The 20,559-nt window shown below is 39.9% G+C and overlaps 1 protein-coding gene and 1 pseudogene across 11 annotated transcripts in view; both read left to right on the forward strand.

Moving 5' to 3' along the window:
• CSTPP1 (centriolar satellite-associated tubulin polyglutamylase complex regulator 1) overlaps window positions 1-20,559 on the forward strand; it is a 224,398-nt gene that overhangs the window by 49,466 nt on the left and 154,373 nt on the right. For 8 of the 10 annotated variants that reach the window (XM_035262616.3, XM_035262613.3, XM_035262612.3 and 5 more), the window contains one exon: window positions 2,151-2,253. In XM_035262616.3, coding sequence (XP_035118507.1) covers window positions 2,151-2,253 — 103 coding nt within the window. Of the gene's footprint in view, window positions 1-2,150; window positions 2,254-4,276; window positions 4,375-20,559 lie in introns of all 10 variants that reach the window. The other 2 variants (XM_078340989.1, XM_078340991.1) reach the window with 1 other exon arrangement.
• Window positions 14,211-15,181, forward strand: LOC144578152 (SKA complex subunit 1 pseudogene; annotated as a pseudogene). Its single transcript, XR_013523408.1, has one exon. The product of XR_013523408.1 is annotated as an SKA complex subunit 1 pseudogene (transcript).

The following is a 20,559-nucleotide window of genomic DNA, read 5'->3' on the forward strand; positions in this document are numbered from 1 at the left end:
GCAATTGGTTGGCGGGGGGCAGGGGTGTACTTGTTAAAAATTACTTGGCTCCAGTAAGAAATTTAAGGTCACTTAATTTGGGACAGCGCTAGACTAAAAATCTGCATTTTTTTTTTTTTTGAGATAGAGTCTCATTCTGTCGCCAGGCTGGGGTGCAGTGGCACGATCTCGGATCACTGCAGTCTCCGCCTCCCGGGTTCAAGTGATTCTCCCGCCTCAGCCTCCCAAGTAGCTGGGACTACAGGCGCACACCACCAAGCCTAGGTTCATTTTTGTATTTCTAGTGGAGACGGTGTTTCACCATGTTGGCCAGGATGGTCTTGATGTCTTGACCTTGTGATCTGCCCACTTTGGCCTCCCAAAGTGCTGGGATTACAGGTGTGAACCACTGCACCTGGCCAAATATAAATCTGCATTTTAAACAGGGTATCCCAGGGATTCAGATCAAGAAATTGATTGACTGTATTTTGAGAAACATAGATTATATTGCTTTCCACACTTGATAAAGAAAGAAAAGATGTGCAGACTAAGTAACTATCCAAGATTAAGCTACCAACGATAGAGCCATGATTCAAACTCAGGTCTGTCTCACTCTAATACTCATACTTTTTATTATATGCCCATGATTAACTCACACATTTCCAAGTCACAACAAATGCAGAAAACATGATATCTAACACACCGAGCCACACAGATTTCATGGTCTTGTTGTTTACCTAAGTTAATAAAATACACCAGTATTAAAATTTTCATTGTCCTTAAACTTTTCCAGTGACTTAAAAAAAAAATTAAACAATGGAGGCTGGGTGCAGTGGTTCACGTCTGTAAGCCAAGCACTTTGGGAGGCTGAGGTGGGTGGATCACAGGAGTTTGAGACCAGCCTGGCCAATATGGTGAAACCCCATCTCTACCAAAAATTCAAAAATTAGTCGGGTATGGTGGCGGGAGCCTGTAGTCCCAGCTACTTGAGAGGCTGAGGCAGTAGAATTGCTTCAACCTGGGAGGTGGAGGTTGCAGTGAGCTGAGATGGCATCATTGCACTGCAGCCAGGGCAACAGAGCGAGACCACTCTGTCTCAAAAACAAACAAACACAAACAAAAACCTTAGTTTTCTTTTTTTCTTTTATGAGATGAAGTCTGACTCTGTTGCCAGGCTGGAGTACAGTGGCATATTCTCGGCTTACTGCAACCTCCACCTCCTGGGTTCAATAAAATTTCTGCTGCAGCTTCCTGAGTAACTGGGATTATAGGCATATGTCACTGTGTCTGGCTAATTTTTGTATTATTAGTAGAGACAGGGTTCACCATGTTGCCAGGCTGGTCTCGAACTCTGCCCTCAAGTGATCCACCTGCCTCAGCCTCCAAAGTGTTGGGATTACAGGCATGAGCCACCACACCCGGCCAGAGTTTTCTTTTCTTTGTCTTTTACTTTACTTTTTTTTTGAGACAGAGTCTTACTCTGTCACCCAGGCTGGAGTGCAGTGGCGCAATCTCTGCTCACTGTAGTCTCCGCCTCTTGGGTTCAAGCAATCCTCCTGCCTCAGCCTCCTCCTGAGTAGCTGGAATTACAGGCGGGTGCCACGCCCAGCTAATTTTTGTATTTTTAGTAGAGATGGGGTTTCACCATGTTGGTCAGGCTGGTCTCGATCTCTTGACCTCGTGATCCACCTGCCTCGGCCTCCCAACGTGCTGGGATTACAGGTGTGAGCCACTGTGCCCGGTCTAGAGTTTTCTTTACAATCAGACTATCCATGCTTCAAGTGTGGAATCACTAACTCCCTGGGGTAAGTTTCTGACACAGAAGTAGAAAAGCATAGAAGGAGGTAGAAAGAAAATAACTTCCAGGTATATTTGCTGAATGGTGCTAAATCTGCTTTTCAGCCCACCGCTGTCACTAAAATGAAGAACGAAGGGTTGATGCTAATACTAGCAGCCAGTCAAATGGCAATAGGTCATGTTCACATCATCTGCCAATCTGTCCTTTGAGACCATAGTTCAGTTAGTGCCAGCTAGTTTGCATTGCCTATTCCAATCCACTTCATCAGACCGAGCCAACACCTGGATTGCCTTTTGCTTCCTACTAGGATTGGGAGAATTCTTTTTTTAACCTTTCTCTCATTTTCTCTTTCTCTCTTGCTATTTGATTGCAGCTCAGCGACATGTCCTCACCTACATGGAGGATGCAGTGTGCCAGCTGCTAGAGAACAGGGAAGATATTAGCCAATATGGCATTGCCAGGTTCTTCACTGAATAGTAAGTACATGAATGTTTTACTAATACAGTGAACCCAGAGGAGGCACTTGAAAGCAGGCGGGATACTTGAAGATATAGAGCAGGACAATACTGAGTTTTGGTCATGGACTGCCCAAACATGTTTTGGAGCATGCCTTTGGTGCAGCTAGTTTTGTTCAGTGATGTCTCATGAATGGTTATGTCTACAGTTGCTTAACAATGGCTTGTTTGATCTATTAGATCTGTTTTTTTAGGTTCCTCTTACAGTTTGTAACTTTCTCCTTTACTCAAAATATTCACCTGAATTTCCCTTAGTTGGTGTTCATCTGGCCTGTTTTTTTCATGGCTGGCTTTTCTCATGGAATTGTTTAAGATAATATTCCTCTGCAGTTTTCTTTCTACAGGATTCTGTGCCAGCCACTTAAAGAGTATTTCTTGTTTTTTTTTTTTTTTTTCTTTTTTGAGACAGAGTTTCGCTCTTGTTACCCAGGCTGGAGTGCAATGACGCGATCTCAGCTCACTGCACCCTCCGCCTCCTGGGTTCAGGCAATTCTCCTGCCTCAGCCTCCTGAGTAGCTGGGATTACAGGCACGCACCACCATGCCCAGCTAATTTTTTGTATTTTTAGTAGAGACGGGGTTTCACCATGTTGACCAGGATGGTCTCGATCCGTTGACCTCGTGGTCCACCCACCTCGGCCTCCCAAAGTGCTGGGATTACAGGCTTGAGCCACCATGCCTGGCCGAGTATTTATAATCAACAAAGTAAAGAGACAACCCACAGAATGGGAGAAAATATTTGCAAACTACCTATCTGACAAGGGATTAATAACAGAATATATAAGGAGCTCAAACATCTCTATAGGAAAACATCCAATAATCCCATCAAAAAATGGACAAAAGAGTTGCATAGATATTTCTCAAAAGAAGACATACAAATGGCAAACAGGCATATGGAAAGGTGCTCAACGTCATTGATCATCAGAGAAATGCAAATCAAAACTACAGTGAGATAACATTTCATCCCAGTTAACAATGGCTTATCCAAAAGGCAGACAATAACAAATGCTGGAGAGGATGCAGAGAAAGGGAACCCTTCTACACTGTTCATGGGGATATAAGTTAGCACACCACTGTGGAGAACAGTTTGGAGGGTCCTCAAAAAACTAGAAATAGGGCTGCCATATGATCCAGCAATTCCACTGCTTGGTATATACTCAAAAGAAAGGAAATCAGTATATCAAATAAATACCAGTACTCCTATGTTTGTTGCAGCACTGGTTTAGAGTACTAAGATTTTGAAGCAATTGAAGTGTCCATCAACAGATGAATGGGTAAAGAAAATGTGGTACATATACACAATGGAGTATTATTCAGCCCTAAAAAAGAATGAAATCCTGTCATTTGCAATAACATGAATGGAACTGAAGATCATTATGTTATGTGAAGTAATCCAGGCACAGAAAGACAAACATTGCATGTTCTCACTTATTTGTGGGAATCTTAAAACTAAAACAATTAAACTCATGGACAAAGAGAATAGAAGGATAGTTACCAGAGGTTGGGAAGGTTAGCGGGGGGCCGAGGGAAGAGGGGGCGATTGTTAATGAGTACAAAACAATAAGACCTGCTATTTGATAGCACAACAGGGTGACTATAATCAATGATGACTTAATTGTGCATTTTAAAATAATTAAAATATAATTAAATTTAAAATATTTAAAATAATTGGATTATTTGTGACACAAAGGATAAATGCTTATTGGGGTGGATAAACTATTCTCTATGATATGATTATTTAATATTGCATGTCTGTATCAAAACATCTTATGTGCCCCCAAAATATATATATACCTATTATATACCCATGAAAATTAGAACTTAAAAATTTTTTTTAAAGAAATATTTCTAGAGGGAGAATATCTTTCATAGATTATATTTTTGAAAGGTCATACTTCTTTGTAAAGTATGCTTAGGAAGTGTAAAAGTCAAAATGATTACAGTCTTTTTTTTTTTTTGAGATGGAATTTTACTCTGTTGTTCAGGCTGGAGTGTAGTGGCATCATCGTGGCTCACTGTAGCCTTGAACTTCTGGGCTCAAACAGTCCTCCTGCCTCAGCCTCCTCAGTAGCTGGGACTACAGGTATGTGCTATCATGCCCAGGTAATTTTAAAATTTTTCTTTTGTAGAGACAGGGTTTCTATGTTGACTAGGCTGGCTTTGAACTCCAAGCTTCAAGTGATCCTCTCACCTTGGCCTCCCAAAGTGTTGGGATTGTAGGTGTGAGCCACCACACCCAACTGATTACTACTTTTTGAATATCTCAGAAGTGTTTTGAGGTGGATTGAGATAATCACTTGAAAAACACATTAATCTTCTTTTTCTTCCAACTTTTAGATAGAGGGAGTACATGTGCAGGTTTGTTACATGAGTACATTGCACCCAGATAAAAAGCATAGTACCCAATAGGTAGTTTTTGACCCATTGCTCCCCTCCTCCCACCCCTCTAGGAGTCCACAGTGTCTATTGCTCCCATATTCATGTCCATGAATGCTCAATGTTTAGCTCTCCCACTTATAAGTGAGAACATGTTGTATTTGGTTTTCTGTTTCTACATTCACTTAGGATTATGGCCTCTAGCTCCATCCATGTTGCTGCAAAGGACATGATTTCATTCTTTTTTATGGCTGCATAGTATTCCATGGTATATAGGTACCATATTTTCTTTATCCAATCTACCTTGATGACACCTAGGCTGATTCCATATCTTTGCTACTGTGAATAGTTCAATGATGAATGTATGAGTACATGGGGAGAATGACGTGTTTTCCTTTGGGTATATACCCACTAATGAATGGGATTGCCGAGTCAAATGCTATTTCTGTTTTAAGTTCTTTGAGAAATCTCCAAACTGATTTCCACAGTAGCTGAACTAATTTACATTCCCACCAACAGTGTATAAGCATCCTCTTTTCTCAGCAGCCTTGCCAGCATCTGTTGTTTTTGACTTTTTAGTAATAGTTATTCTGACTGGCATGAGATGGTATCTTATTGTGGTTTTGATTTGCATTTCTCTGATGATGAGTGATAATGAACATTTTTTCATATGTTTTTTGGCCACTCGTATATCTTTTGACAAAGTGTCTGTTCATGTCCTTCGACCATTTTTAAATGGGGTTATTTGGTTTTTGCTTCTTGATTTAAGTTCCTTATAGATTCTGGATATTAGACCTTTGTGGGATGCATAGTTTGTGAATATTTTTTTCTCATTCTGTAGGTTTTCTGTTTATTGATAGTTTCTTTTGCTGTGCAGAAGCTTTTTAGTTTAATTGTCAGTTTTTGTTTTTGTTGCAATTTCTTTTGGGGACTTGGCCAAGAATTCTTTGCCAAGGCTGATGTTGAGAAGGATATTTCCTAGGTTTTCTTCTAGGATTTTTATAATTTGAGGTCTTATATTTAAATCTTTAATCCATCTTTTTTTCTTTTCTTTTTTTTTTTTTTTTTTTGAGACGGAGTTTCACTCTTTTTACCCAGGCTGGAGTGCAATGGTGTAATCTCGGCTCACCGCAACCTCCGCCTCTTGCGTTCAGGCAATTCTCCTGCCCCAGCCTCCTGCGTAGCTGGGATTACAGGCACGTGCCACCATGCCCAGCTAAATCTTTAATCCATCTTGAGTTAATTTTTGTATATAGTGAAAGGTAAGGGTCCAGTTTCATTCTTTTACATATGGCTTGCCGGTTATCCCAGCACCATTTATTGAACAGGGAGTCCTTTTCCCATTGCTTGTTTTTGTCAGCCTTGTCAAAGGTAAGATTGTTTTAAGTGTGTGCTTTATTTTTGAGTTTTCTATTCTTTCCATTGGTCTGTCTGTTTTTGTACCGGTACCATGCAAAACACATTAATCTTCATGAAAGGATGTGCTAAAGAAATTGAGAGCACTATTTTTATTACCAATATGCTATCACTTATTTATATAATCATTTGGATTCTCTTTCCTTTTCTTCTGGTTTATTGGGAACATTCTAAGAAAGGAAGAATAATCCTTATAGGCTTCCATTTAAGTAAATCATGTACTCAAGTTCATCTTCCTTGAACATAGATTTTTTTTTTTCCTTTCTGTTCTTCAGAGGCTCCTTGGAGATCAGATAGCTATTCTAATGACCTCAACTTGGGTTGCTGTTAGGGGAATACTTGACATTCCCTAGCTCTTTTGCTGAATTCTCAAGTTGTTATCAATGAAATCTATATTTTTTTATGGATTGACATGTTAGGTTCCTTGGAACAAGAAGCTTTCTGGGAGGAAAGTTGTTCCTTTCTCCCAGTCTTCTAAAGGAGGATGAGGTAGAGAAGGGAATTTTACTTGTTCTCATGATATGGGCTGGAGCAAATGAGGTGGGCAGGGAATAAAGACTGAGATTGAATAGCCTTGCTTGCTTTTATAGAACTGACAAGCAAAATGACAAGCCTATGGGTCAAGTTTCTAGGCCGTTTAATCTGTACCAGTACTCTTGAGGCTTCTTGCCAAGTGAAATATGACTTTCTGGGGCTAATGCTTCTTCCTGGCTTTTTAAATTTTACTTCCTTCCCCATCTCTGTTTTAAGTCTTTTTTTTCCTATTACACTGGTTCCTTGAAGGTAGGGATAATTTACTTGTTTTTGTTTGTTTTGTTTGGTTTTGTTTTTTTGAGACAGAATCTCCCTCTGTTACCCAGGCTGGAGTGCAGTGGCGTGATCGTAGCTCACTGCAAACTCCACCTCCTGGGTTCAGGTAATTTTTATGCCTCAGCCTCCTGAGTAGCTGGGATTACAGGCATGCACCACCATGCGTTGCTAATTTTTGTATTTTTAGTAGAGACTGGGTTTCACCATGTTGGCCAGGCTAGTATCGAACTCCTGACCTCAAGTGATCTGCCAGCCTTGGCCTCCCAAAGTGCTGGGATTACAGACGTGAGCCACCATGCCCAGCCTCATTTATTCTTCATCTTTGCATTCTTGGTACTTGGCATGATGCTTCGCATATAATGGATGTTAGGTAAATATTTACTGAATCCACAGCAGTATCTATATTTTAAGTTATTGAATACCATCTACTCTTCTATATTTTGTTATAATAAGGACTATTTTCTTGTCTTTTCCTCCCTTTCTTGATTCTTTTTGGTAAAGCCATATTCTGCAATTTTAGAATCTGTATACCATGTGCCTAGCAATCCAGAGGTGAATTCCACTGTTGTATGTAGCCAATATTAAGCTTTAGTGAACCAGTAGTAAGGCTGACAGTGGTAATAGAAATGTCCTTTCCAAGTGGGCTGTTTCTTGTCCCCAGAAAACTAAAATTTACACAATATATGAGTGGCACATACCTGACATTTTCATAACTCTATGACATCAGATTGGCCTGACGTAAGTTATTTTGAGAAGTGAAAAGTAAACCAGCTCCACAAACTTTTGGGTTTTTTTTTTTTCTGTTTTTGTAGACTTGAAAGGTATGGATGTATGGCAGAATGGGAAGTAGTGTAAGTATGATTTGGTAGACAAAGAGACCTGAGTGATGGAAGCTCCTGAGTTTACTTTGTGAATTCGATTTAGCCAGTGAAAACCCTTCATTTTCGGGCTGCAGTTTTGTATTGATTTATAACAGAAGCATGATCAAGTAGAAAGAACACTACCCTACGAGGAAGAAGAAGAGCCCTCTTTTCTTATAAGTCCTCACTCTCTAACCTTGGGCAAAGTTCTGAAATCTGGGCTTCAGTTGCCTTATCTATGAAATGGGTTTAATAAAGCCTTACATGTTAATAATAATATAATAATAATTATATATTTTAACATGCAGTTTTTACTAAACTAATACCATTGTCTCAGCTACTACAATTCTTTGAGATGGGTACTATTATTAGTATCTCTGTTTCATAGAGGAGGAAGTGGATGCTCAGAAAGGTTAAAATAGCTTCTTCAAGTTCACAAGCTATTAAATGACAGAGTCAGGAATCAAGCCTCATCTGTAGTATTACAGAGGCCATTGTTCTCTGCTGTCTCCAGGCCACTTTATTGCTTAATGTTGTTAGAGGGCTAACCGGATCATATTTGGAGGTCTCTTCTAGCTATAATTTCTACAATTTTTGAATTCTCCCTTATGAACTATACTTCTCAAGCTTATCACACAGCCTTAGCTGGTGACCTCAGTTCATTGCCATTTAAACGTTTAATACTGGCCTTTTGGGGGATGCAACTAGAGCTGGCTCTAAAGAGCAGGAAGCATGATTTTTAAAAATATGTTAAGAGTTCCCTTCCATCTTACAGTTTCAAGTTCACATCTTGAGATTTTCATACATCTAATGGAGCTTGATTTAGCTTTAAACAGTGATAAAAGTACTCCTTGAAATTGTCTTTGGAAGGCTTCTCTTCTGATTTTCTTCTCTGGGTCTGCTTGCCTTCTCATCTATGCTGTCTGTCACCCCTTGGTTGTTGGTGTTTTCAAACAAGTCCATGACTGTTCCAGCAAATCTGGAGACATTGTAAAACACAAGTAGCTGAGCTGTACTTTGTGTATGTCTGCAAGACCATGAGCTCTGTAGATCATATTCCTCTGGATACTCTTGAAGGATAGACACTAAATCCCAGAGAATTTTCTTTTATATTCTATGTAACCTCTACCTCTGAATGTTGTCCTTCAACCAGTGGAAGGTAAAAAAATTAATATTTAGAGGTGCTACTCTAAGAATAGGCCAAATGTCAGCACTGGGTCAGGACCTCTAAAGAAGTACATCCAAGAAAATGAGGCAAGAGTAGTTCTAATTTAGAAACCACAGCAGAGTGTGACCAGATTCTTGTGGTAAAGATAAAATGAGAAATGTGGCTTTTTGAGACATTGGAAAATAATGATGAGAGAAAAACAGGCTGAAATCTGAGAATTCCTATCAGAATTGAGAACCATTCTTCACAGACTAAATTGATAGTTACAACACTGTGGCATCAGGAAGCTTGACCTCCACGTACTAATATAGAAAAGAATAATATTCTGTGGTCTTGGTTGGTGGGCCCAGGAGGGTTCACTCTTATGATCAAGTGTCTTGTTTTTGTTTTTTAAAGGATGATTTTAGTTTCTTGGTGAAGTTTTTATGATGACTGTTTGGGTTGCAAAGGAAAGAAGTATACAGACTACCTTTGGTTTATTTTAAGGATACGTGAGAATGTAAGACAGCATTCATTTGTGAATTATTTATTCACAAATTATTTTTGGGCACCTACTCTGCCTGATGTACTATGCAATGGGAATAGAGCAATGAGCAAGAGAAATAAGGTACCTCTCTTTATGAACCTAGTGTTTAACGAGGGCAGTAGTCAATAAACAAGCAAACCGATGAGGATGAGACTATCTAATAGTTACTAAACGCTGTGTGCTAGGCACTGTTCTAAGCATATGATGTGCATTATTTTACTTAATCTTCATAGTTCTGTAAACAGGATATTAGTATTATTCTCATTTTACTCATAAGGAAATTCAGGTGCTTAAAAGTAACATTCTCTTGGTAGCATTCTCATGGTTACATGGCTGGTAACTAACAAGATAAATAACAATAATACAGCCAGAGTAACATAATATATAGGATGGACAGGGAAGGCCTCTTGGAGGGAGATGAAGATTGAGGGTTCATCCCAGCAGAGAGCCAGTAACTTACCTCAGAGGGTGACTCACCTTCTCTTTGTCCGCCTTGATTATCTAAATAAGCTTCCTGTGTCTGAAAAGATCATTTGATCGATTTTATTTGTTGCTACTGAGAATGGAGTACCCTTAACAGGCAGTGTTCCTAGGACCACCTCATGGGTAGTTGGCCTCCCTCATGCCCTGTTCCTGTGTAACCAGTGAAAGCAAATAAAATAGTCATCGAAAGTATTTGGATTATGCACTGCATAGTATAAATATGGAGATGGAAATCTCTGTCAGTTTTTAGAAAAGGAGCATTAATAATTTCATTTTATACATGTTAATCATCAGAATTAATTTTGTTTCAAATAAATCCATAAAATATGAACGTCATTATTCATCCTTGGAGGCAAAAAAGAGATTCCAATAGTGCATATTCCTTTTTTTTTTTCTTTTTTCTTTTAAGTTCTGGGATACATGTGCAGAACATACAGGTTTGCTACATAGGTACTAGTGCCTATTGCCAAATAACTTAAAATGTAGCTCTACTGAAAACAGTCCATGATTATAAAATATGTATCATTTCTTTTCTGGACAGGTACTCTAGGCCCTATGAAAAGATGACCCACTCCTTTCCTACATAATCTAGAACAATCAGGGTATAAACATTCATTCTAAAGGGGGAAGATTTTTTAGGATAATTCACCATCTAGAATTTAAGTAATGTGTTTTGGGGAAAATAAGAGGAAATGAAGTTCTTCTTATGTCTGTGGTATCAGAGGAACAGAGTGTAGGGCAGCCAGAAGCACATCAGAACAAACCAGGACTTCACTGATTTCCAGGCTCATAGTTCTGAATGAGAGATGGACTTGAGACTTCTCTGGGTCATTTCTGCTCATGTTTTATCTACTTATTTTTGTTAAATTGAGCCAAAATGTGGTGTGGTAAAATAATGGTGACTAATCCTATTATAGACTTCTTCAAAAGGGGTAATGCTTGCCCCTGCACCCACCCCTCTCCCGCCTTTTTTCCATAGTTCGGTTCTTAGCTGGAGTCGACACATGGTAACAGAAAATTACCCATTTCTCATTGTCAGCATCTGGATTCTCACAGACTCAGGTAATTGCCAGGAATAGATTTGTCTTCAGGTAAAGCAATCCTATTGCCACTGTTACTGGGCCAGGCACCTCTGTTAGGTCATCATAGAACCAAATCTGTAGAGCATTCTGGCTCTTTTCTGTATTATTAGAGGTATGCTATAGCAAAAGGACTACAGGGAGCCATAGTGGTGAGTTAAGTCACCAAAATCTATTTTGAAACTTAAAAATCCGGGGTCATTGAGGATGCAAGAAGTTTCCTGTTTTTGTAGAATCCATCTCTCTTCAGTCCTTTTGTGTTATGGTTACAGGAAACTATCCAGCAGCACTTGACCTGGTAACGGAGGAAGCTATTTCACAGCCCACTGGTCTCTTGACTCATTTACAAGTCAGAGTCAAAGGTTACAGAAGTAATAATTGGGCCCAGATTCTCCCTGTCAGGAAATACCTTCCTACCTCCTCCAACCTTGACTTCTACTAGTTAAGATAACTTAGCTGTTATGAAACCATTCAGTAAGAGGAAATGAAGGAACGCCATCCTTGGCTGAAGTGTTCTCAAGCCCCAGTGATATTTCTCTTTGCATGGGAGCTCCTTTTGCAGCTAGCTAGTATAAAATTTAGGTATAATTCTTTACACTAAAATATGTCTCCTTAGAGAAATAACTTGATTTATTTCAATCTATAAATAATATGAAGGATCTTTATATGAATCTGAATTAACAAGTCTGTCATGCCATTAGCAATGTAAAGTCAGTCATCAGAAGTTAAGAAACTAGGCCAGGTGCGGTGACTCACACCGATAATCCCAACACTTTGGGAGGCCAAGGTGTAAAGATCACTTGAGGCCAGGAGTTTGAGACCAGCCTGGGCAACACAATGAGACCCCTGCCTCTACAAAAAGAAGTTTAAAAAGCTTTACTTCACCTACAAGAGAACAATTAAAAATTTTTAGTGCTTTTAATTTCTTCCATAATTTGCTCAGAACTCCAGCAGATCAATCTGTGGTGCTAGTGGCACAGGCTTGGCAGTAGAGTAGGAAGGAATGACACAATTTGGCACCTTTAACCAGAAGATCTTTAATGAGCTGGTATGGGGGTGGAGGGGATAGAGAGGAAGGAAGGACAGTTGGGATTTTGGCAGTAACACAAAGGTTCTTCTTCCCTGAGAAAAGTGAAATGAAAGTCAAATGAAGCTTCTCTCTGCGATTAGAATTTGCTAAAATGTTTGTCTATCTCTTAGCTCCCAGCCCCATGGCAGGTGCATCATTATATTCAGTGACTTCTCCAAAAAAAAAATTGTCTCTCAGGATCCTTCAGGAGGCATCTAACCAATTTCTTGTCTGAGGACATAACCGTGGTTCCTTTCTTCAACTACCAGATGCAATGCTACCAGCACTGCAGAAACTGTCTTATCGGAAAGTGACACGAGTATACATTTATTTTAGGACACAGTTCTAGGATTGCTGAGTTTTGGGGCTACAACAACAGATAATACTACAATGAGAGATGTTTGGGAAAAGCATTGTTTCTCGGGTGGCCATGGAAGCAGACTTGAAATCATCCCTTTGTCATTCAATAATATCAACAACAAATGTCTTTGTTGATGTCCTTGTATTATAATTTTCTAGGTCTAGATTATTGCTAGGGATGATAATATCTATCTTCTAGGGTTGTTATGCAAATCACATGAAGTGACACACATAAGATGTCTGGCTATATATAATTCATCTTCATTATGTGTTATTCCCCTTAAGCTCCGCTTTTCTGGGATCTTTGCATCTCTGTGGATCTGGATAGTCTTCCTTTTCTCTCTCTTTAAATGGCATCAAAGTTGAAGATCTTGAGGACTTTTTACTCTCTCTCTCTTTTTTTTATTGTTGTTGTTAGTGTTTCTTTTTTCTTTTTTGAGATAGGGTCTCACTGTGTCACCCAGGCTGGAGTGCAGTGGCATGAACACAGCTCACTGCAGCCTTAATCTCCTGGGCTCAAGTAGTCCTCCTGCCTCAGCCTCCCATGTAGCTAGGACCACAGGTGCCTGCCACCATACTCAGCTAATTTTTTTTTTCTTTTTTGTAGAGACAGGGGTCTCAATTTGTTGCTCAGGCTGGTCTTGAACTTCTGGAATCATGTTATCCTCCCGCCTCAGCCTCCCAAAATGTTGTAATTACAGGGGTGCGCCACTGTACCTGGCCTCTCTTACTTTCTGTAACACTTCTTGCTTGCCCTGTATTTTGTATATGTTTTTGGAGATTAAAACATTCGATGATTGCCTGCATGACTCTTAGCTACTTCATTTATCATTTAGTTCATTCATAGAATAACCTAAGAAAGTTTTTCTATCTTTGTTTTCTTTGCATATGCCATTTTCTCACTTTCTGTCCATCACCCCTTTCCTCTGGATACCAACATTTTAAAAACTCAAGGTGTAATGGCAGACTTAAGTCAGTCAACTCTATCCAGCTTGTGTTGTTCCCATCTTAGCTCTAGTGGTACAGTGATGTGCTCAGGGTAATGAAAAGCAGACATGCTCTGCTGAGGTCATTGCTCCTCATGCTGGCAGCCTGCTCCAGGAAGCTGTTTATCTGAGCGTGCAGAGCCAAGCTCCAGCCTCCGAACAGTTGGAATGTATTGAGAAACCACAGAGCCCAAAGAGAGAACATTACACAGGCAGTTCCAGGCAGGGAGAGTATATTTACACCAGACAAACTGCAGCTTACATGTGTGGGGATAATTGTTCATCTGTACACTCTCACACTTTACCTTCTATGCAATCTATATACCCTCTCAAGAGGGTTTAACCAGGAGAACTTATACTGCTATGTCCAAATTACCCTGAACATCCACTAACATGTCAGAAGGAAAAAGAGATAATATCGAAAATTTGAGACAAAAACCACCTTTTTAAGGTAGTGGTTTCTGTGTGTGTGTGTGTGTGTGTGTGTGTGTGTGTGAAGGTAGTGGTTTCTTTGCTTGTGTGTGAGTCAAATTTGATCTTAGACCAGATAAGCCTGAAAAACAGTTTCTTGCACGGAAATGTTTTTCTTCATCCCTTTACAAAAATATTTTGTTACAGAGCTTCAAATGTGCTTTATCAATAGGAATATAAGATATGGTCACTTCCCCGTGAGATGTAATCTGGTTAAAGAGATAAAACTCGGTGCGCCTGCGCCGCGCCGCTGTGTGCCAGTGCCAGGCAGGCGGTTTGAATTTTGCTTTCGGAGTTGTGTCTTCCCATCCCGGTCTTCCAGCGGAGACTGCAGTTGTCCGCGGCTGGAGACCCAGCGGCGAGTAGCCTTTTGCTCCCGGACTGACTCGAGAGGCTTAAAGAATGGCCTCCTCAGATCTGGAACTGTTATGCTCTCATGTTAATGAAAAGTTTGGCAATATTAAGAAAACCTTGTCATTAAGAAACTGTGGCCAGGAACCTACCTTGAAGACTATGTTAAATAAAATAGGAGATGAGATCATTGTAGTAAATGAACTTCTAAATAAATTGTAATTGGAAATTCAGCATCAAGAACAAACCAATTCACTTAAGGAACTCAGTGAATCCCTTGAAGAAGATTACAAGGATGTGTAGAACATCTTAAAGAAAACACTCCTTCCCACGGGCCACAAGTAAGAGTCACCCAGAGATGTGTTAAGGGATCAGATCTTGATCCTGAAGAACCAGACAAAGCTGTGGAACCTGAACCCAGAAAGAAGCCCCCCAAATAACAAACAAGTATTAAGGAAATGCCATTTATACCTTGTGACAAGTTCAATGGTGTGCCTTCGTACATGCAATCCCGCTTAACCTATGGTCAAATTAATGATGTTATTAAAGAAATCAACACGGCAGTAATGAGTAAATATAAAATCCTGATCAACCAACAAAGTCTATGAATTCTGTGGCCAGAAATCTCTATCACAGATTTATTAATGAAGAAACGAAGGATACTGAAGGTCATTATTTTATAGTGGAAGCTGACATAAAGGAGTTCACGACTTTGAAAGTTGACAAAAAGTTTCATGTGATACTATTTTACAACACTGCTGGAGATTATCAGAGGTCTGAGGGGGAGGACTTAATCATTACGTTATAACCTGAGTCCCTTGTGAGCTTTTGAATGGACCAACAGTAGGGTATAGAGGCTATTTCTATATATGATTTCTTTAGCTTTTTATTTTTTTGAGACAGTGTCTTGCTTTGTCATGCAGGCTACAGTGCAGTGGCGCAAACATGACTGACTACAGCCTCAACCTCCCAGGCTTAAGTAATCCTCCCACCTCAGCCTCCTGAATAGTTGGGACTACAAGTCTGCAACACCTTGCCTAATTTTTGTGTTTTTTGTAGAGATGGGGTTTCACTATGTTGTCTAGGCTGGTCTCGAACTCCTGAGCTCAAGCAATCCACCCTCCTCAGCCTCCTAAATTGCTAGGATTACAGATGTGAGCCACTATGCCTGGCCTATTCTTGTTTCTTATAAAAATAAATCTTTTCTGAACAGGCCGGGCGCGGTGGCTCAAGCCTGTAATCCCAGCACTTTGGGAGGCCGAGGTGGGTGGATCACCAGGTTAAGAGATCGAGACCATCCTGTTCAACATGGTGAAACCCCGTCTCTACTAAAAATACAAAAAAAAATTAGCTGGGCATGGTGGCACGTGCCTGTAATCCCAGCTACTCAGGAGGCTGAGGCAGGAGAATTGCCTGAACCCAGGAGGCGGGGGTTGTGGTGAGCCGAGATTGCACCATTGCAATCCAGCCTGGGTAACAAGAGCGAAACTCCATCTCAAAATAAATAAATCTTTTCTGAACAAAGCTTATATGTCTTCAAGATTCACTTCCTTTCACCAGACATTTAACTACCTGCTGAATAAGCCTCTGTATTGGGCACATAATAGAAGTTAAAAATGCTCATGTCCAGTTTTTGGGTTGAATAGACAATGCTGCAGACCCCAATAAGATTGGGTACAGATCAGCATGCACCTGTAGACCTAGGTACTCAGGAGGCTGAGACAGGAGAATTGCTTGAACCCAAGAGGTGGAGGTTGCCGTGAGCCGAGATCGTGCCACTGTACTCCACTCCAGCCAGGGCAACAGAGTGAGACTCCATCTCAAAAAGAAAAAAAAAGATTGGATACAGATGTGATTTTGGAATATTGGAATACTGGAAAAAAAAGATCAAGATGAGGTTAGGATACCCAGGCCCATTTGGACTTAAACATTACTAGTGTCTAAATTCCATTGATGGCATTTCAGTCTATAGGAAAACTTCCTGGAAGCTGGATTTGGAGACAGCTTATCATCTGATTATTGTGCTTTCCTATAGGTTCTTAGGGAGTAGCTTACCTGAAATGCATTTAGTGTATACCAGTCTGTAAACTTCAACCTATAATGAAAGTGTAATAAATACATTGAATTGATGTGATATTGTGATATAATAATAAATATATATTTGATCTTTCTATCAAAAAAAGAGATAAAGCTCATTGAATAGTGAACAATTACAGAAAAATACAAGATGTTATATAATGGCATTAAGTTATATGGCCCAGTACACTGAGAATTGAGAGTAAGGGGAAAAAAATGGCTATTAGTTAACTAAAAGTAGTTACGTCATTATAGAGGAGTTGTCTTGATCTGGAAAGGTAGGTAGACTTTGGATAAACAAAACAGAAAGGACACATATTTTGGCACATGAAAGCACCGTAACATAGTGGTTTAGCACGTAGACTTTGGAGTCAGATAGATCCGTGTTAGAGGGCCTGCCACTTTCTGGTATGCGATCTTGGGCAGATTGCTTACCTCATCTATAAAATATAAGATTCCATGTTACATAATTGTTGGAATGATTAAATGAGTTAATGAAAGTAAATTGCTTGGTATTCCACCTGAGATACAGTAAGTGTTGAATTAATTGGTAGCTACTGCTACTATTGTTCACTCATTCATTCAATATATATTTACTGAGTGCCTATGTCTTAGTCAGCATTCTAGATGCTAGGGATATAGCAGTGAAAAAAACAGACCAGAAATTTCAACTCTTATGGAGCTTGCATCCTGCAGTTGTCTCTTTTTTTTTTTTTTTTTTTTTTTCCCGAGACAGAGTTTCGCTCTTGTTACCCAGGCTGGAATGCAATGGCGCGATCTCAGCTCACCACAACCACCGCCTCCTGGGTTCAGGCAATTCTCCTGCCTCAGCCTCCTGAGTAGCTGGGATTACAGGCACGCATCACCGTGCCCAGCTAATTTTTTGTATTTTTAGTAGAGACGGGGTTTCACCATGTTGACCAGGATGGTCTTGATCTCTTGACCTCGTGATCCACCCGCCTCGGCCTCCCAAAGTTGTCTTTATTTTACCTTTTTAGAATGTGTGTGAATGATTTTGGACTTACAAAAAGTTTCAAAAATCATGTAGAGTTCCCACATCCATTTCATACAGCTTCTACTAATGTGAACATTTTCCGTATCCATGCTATAATTGCAAAAATCAAGAACTTAACATTAATTCAAAACTATTAACTAATCTATAGGTCTTATTTAAATTTTCACCTTCATTTTTGAAGGGCAATTTTTTATTTTCCAAGATAAATTCTAGGTTGGCAGCTGTTTTACCATTTACCATTTTTTGGTTTCTATTGACTTTGTTGAGAAGTTGCTCTCAGTCTTATTCTTGCTTCTTTGAAAATAACCCTTTTAAAAATCTCTGGATGGTTCTTAGCTATTTCTAGTTGGTCTTTGGTTTTTGACAGTTTTACTATAATGTGCCTAGATTTGCTTTTCTTTATATTTAAACTATTTGGTGTTCTTAGTGCTTCTTGAACCTGTAGCTTGATATCATTTATGAGTCTTGGAAAATTCTCAATTATTCGCTCTTCAGATTTTCTTCCGTTCTACTCTCTCTCTGTCTCTGTCACTTTTTTTTTTTTTTTTTGAGGCAGGATCTCTCTCTGTCACCCAGGCTGGAGTACAGTGGTGGAGTTATGGCTTACTGCAGCCACAGCCTCCTAGGCTCAGGCAGTCCTCTTGCTTCACTCATCCTCCCAAGTGGCTGGAACCATAGTTGCACACCACCACACTTAGCTATTTTTTTTTTTTTTTTTTTTAGAGTTAAGGTCTTTGCCACGTTGCCCAGACTGGTCTCAAACTCCTGGGCTCAAGTGATCCTCCTGCCTCGAACTCCCAAAGTGCTGAGATTAAAGGCATGAGCCAACATGACTGGCCTCCACTCTGTCTTTACTCCTGTTGGGATTCCAGTTACACAAACGTTAGATCTTTTCATGGTAGTCTCTGTCTCTGCGGTCTTTTGTATGTTTTCCATCTTTTTTTTTTTTTTTTTAATTTGAGACAGGGTCTCACTCTGTCACCCAGGCTAGAGTACAGTAGCACAATCTCGGTTCACTGCAACCTCCACCTCCTGGGTTCAAGTGATTCTCCTGCCTCAGCCTCCTGAGTAGCTTGGATTACAAGTGCCTGCCACTGCACCTGGCTAATTTTTATTTTAGTAGAGATGGGGTTTCACCATGTTGGCCAGGCTGGTCTTGAACTCCTGACCTCAAGTGATCTGCCCACCTTGGCCTCCCAAAGTGTTGGGATTACAGGCATGAGCTACCATGCCCAACTCATTATTTTGTATTTTATGCTTTATTCTGGATATTTTCTTCTGATTTATTTTCCAGGTCATTAGTTCTCTCTTCATTTCTGTCTAATTTGCTACTAAACTCATCTACTGAGTTCTTTATTCTAATTATTATATTTTTTTAGTTAAAGTCTTTTTATTCAGTTTTTGGTTGTTTCCTTGCTAAATATTGTCTTTTTTTTGCCTGAACATAGTAAATAAAGCATGGTTATTACAAAGCCCATAATTTATTATCTGGATTCCATGTGGGTCTGTTTCTGTTTTCTGTCCTATCTCTTCATTTTTTTGCTCTGTTATCTTATCTTGCGTTATACTCTTATTTTCTCTAGTTGAGTTCTGTAAATTGTATATGAAAAACACTACAGGTAATGTGAGGCCCAGAATGACATTATCTTTCTTCAGAGAGGATTTGTGTTTGCTCTGGCAGATGGCCTAGGCACTAGCAATCCTGGATTACCTCAATCTCATGAGGATTTGAAATGATTTGAATATAGATTTACATATCAGGGAGGGCTGATTTTCAGGATAGCTTTTTGGAATAGCAAAAAAGCCTTAGGGGTTTACCAGAGTCCAACTCCCCAACCTGGGTGGGTCCGGAACTCTAATTTTTTTTATCTGCAAGCCCTAACAGTAATTTGAAAACTCAGGTACTTAACAATATTCAAAATTATTAACTGCTCAGTGTATCAGTTCAATCTTCCAGAACTGTCAGAGGCCCCTAGAGCAACCAGTGGGTATAATAATACCTTATTTCTGAAGTGGTGATAAGTGTAAATGATATTGTGAGATAACTGGTATGACAGTAATGTTACATGAAAATATCTGAGATTTTTTTTTTTTCATTTTAAATTTTTTTGTAAAGATGGAGTCTTGCTATATTGCCCAGGCTGGTCTCAAACTCCTGGCCTCAAGTGATCCTCCCACCTCAGCCTCCTAAAGTGCTGGGATTACAGGTGTGAATCACTGTGCCTAGCCAATATCTGAGATTTCTTTATTTTATTTTCAAGACAGAGTTTTGCTCTTGTTGCCCAGGCTGGAGTGCAATGGTGAGATCTTGGCTCACCACAGTCTCCACCTCCCAGATTCAAGCGATTCTCCTCCCTCAGCCTCCCAAGTAGCTGGGATTACAGGCATGTATCACCATGCCCAGCTAATTTTGTATTTTTAGTAGAGATGGGGTTTCTCCATGTTGATCAGGCTGGTCTCGAACTCCTGACCTCAGGTGATCTGCCCACCTCAGCCTTCCAAAGTGCTGGGATTACAGGCGTGAGCCACTGCACCTGGCCTATTTATATATTTTTTGAGACAGAGTCTTGCTCTGTCACCAGGCTGGAGTGCAGTGGTGCAATCAGCTCACTGCAACCTCTGCCTCCCAGGTTCAAGGGATTCTCCTGCCTCAGCCTCCCGAGTAGCTCGGACTACAGGCATGCGCCACCACGTCCAGCTAATTTTTATGTTTTTTAGTAGAAATGGGGTTTCACCATGTTGGCCAGGATGGTCTCGATCTCTTGACCTCATGATCCGTCCGCCTCATTCTCCCAAAGTAGTGGGTGGGATTATAGGCATGAGCCACTCCACCTGGCCAAGATTTCTATTATTGAGAGAGTCACAGGTACTACTAATTCTACTATGTATATGTTCATAATAGAAGGAAATGCCAAATTCCAGGTAGAGGTTAGTAAAAATAAAGATATAAAAATTTCCCCATCCAAGTCTGTGGTTCTCTTGACTTTAATCCATGGACCCTCTGTTTAGAAATCCCACACATTGGGAAAAGGGGCACTAAATGCTCAGCTCACCTTTCTCAGTTTTATTCTTTCATAACTTGGCTTTGTCATTCTTTATTTGCCTCTCTGATGACTTCAGACAATTGCCTTTAATAATTGGTTGATTTTTCTCTCAGCCAGAAGGGTTAGTCTGAATTACCTACTCTACTTTTATTGGAGGAAGAACTCTTTTAGAATGTGC

Source organism: Callithrix jacchus, chromosome 10 (assembly GCF_049354715.1).
Source record: "Callithrix jacchus isolate 240 chromosome 10, calJac240_pri, whole genome shotgun sequence".
Classification (NCBI taxonomy): Eukaryota; Metazoa; Chordata; class Mammalia; order Primates; family Cebidae; genus Callithrix; species Callithrix jacchus.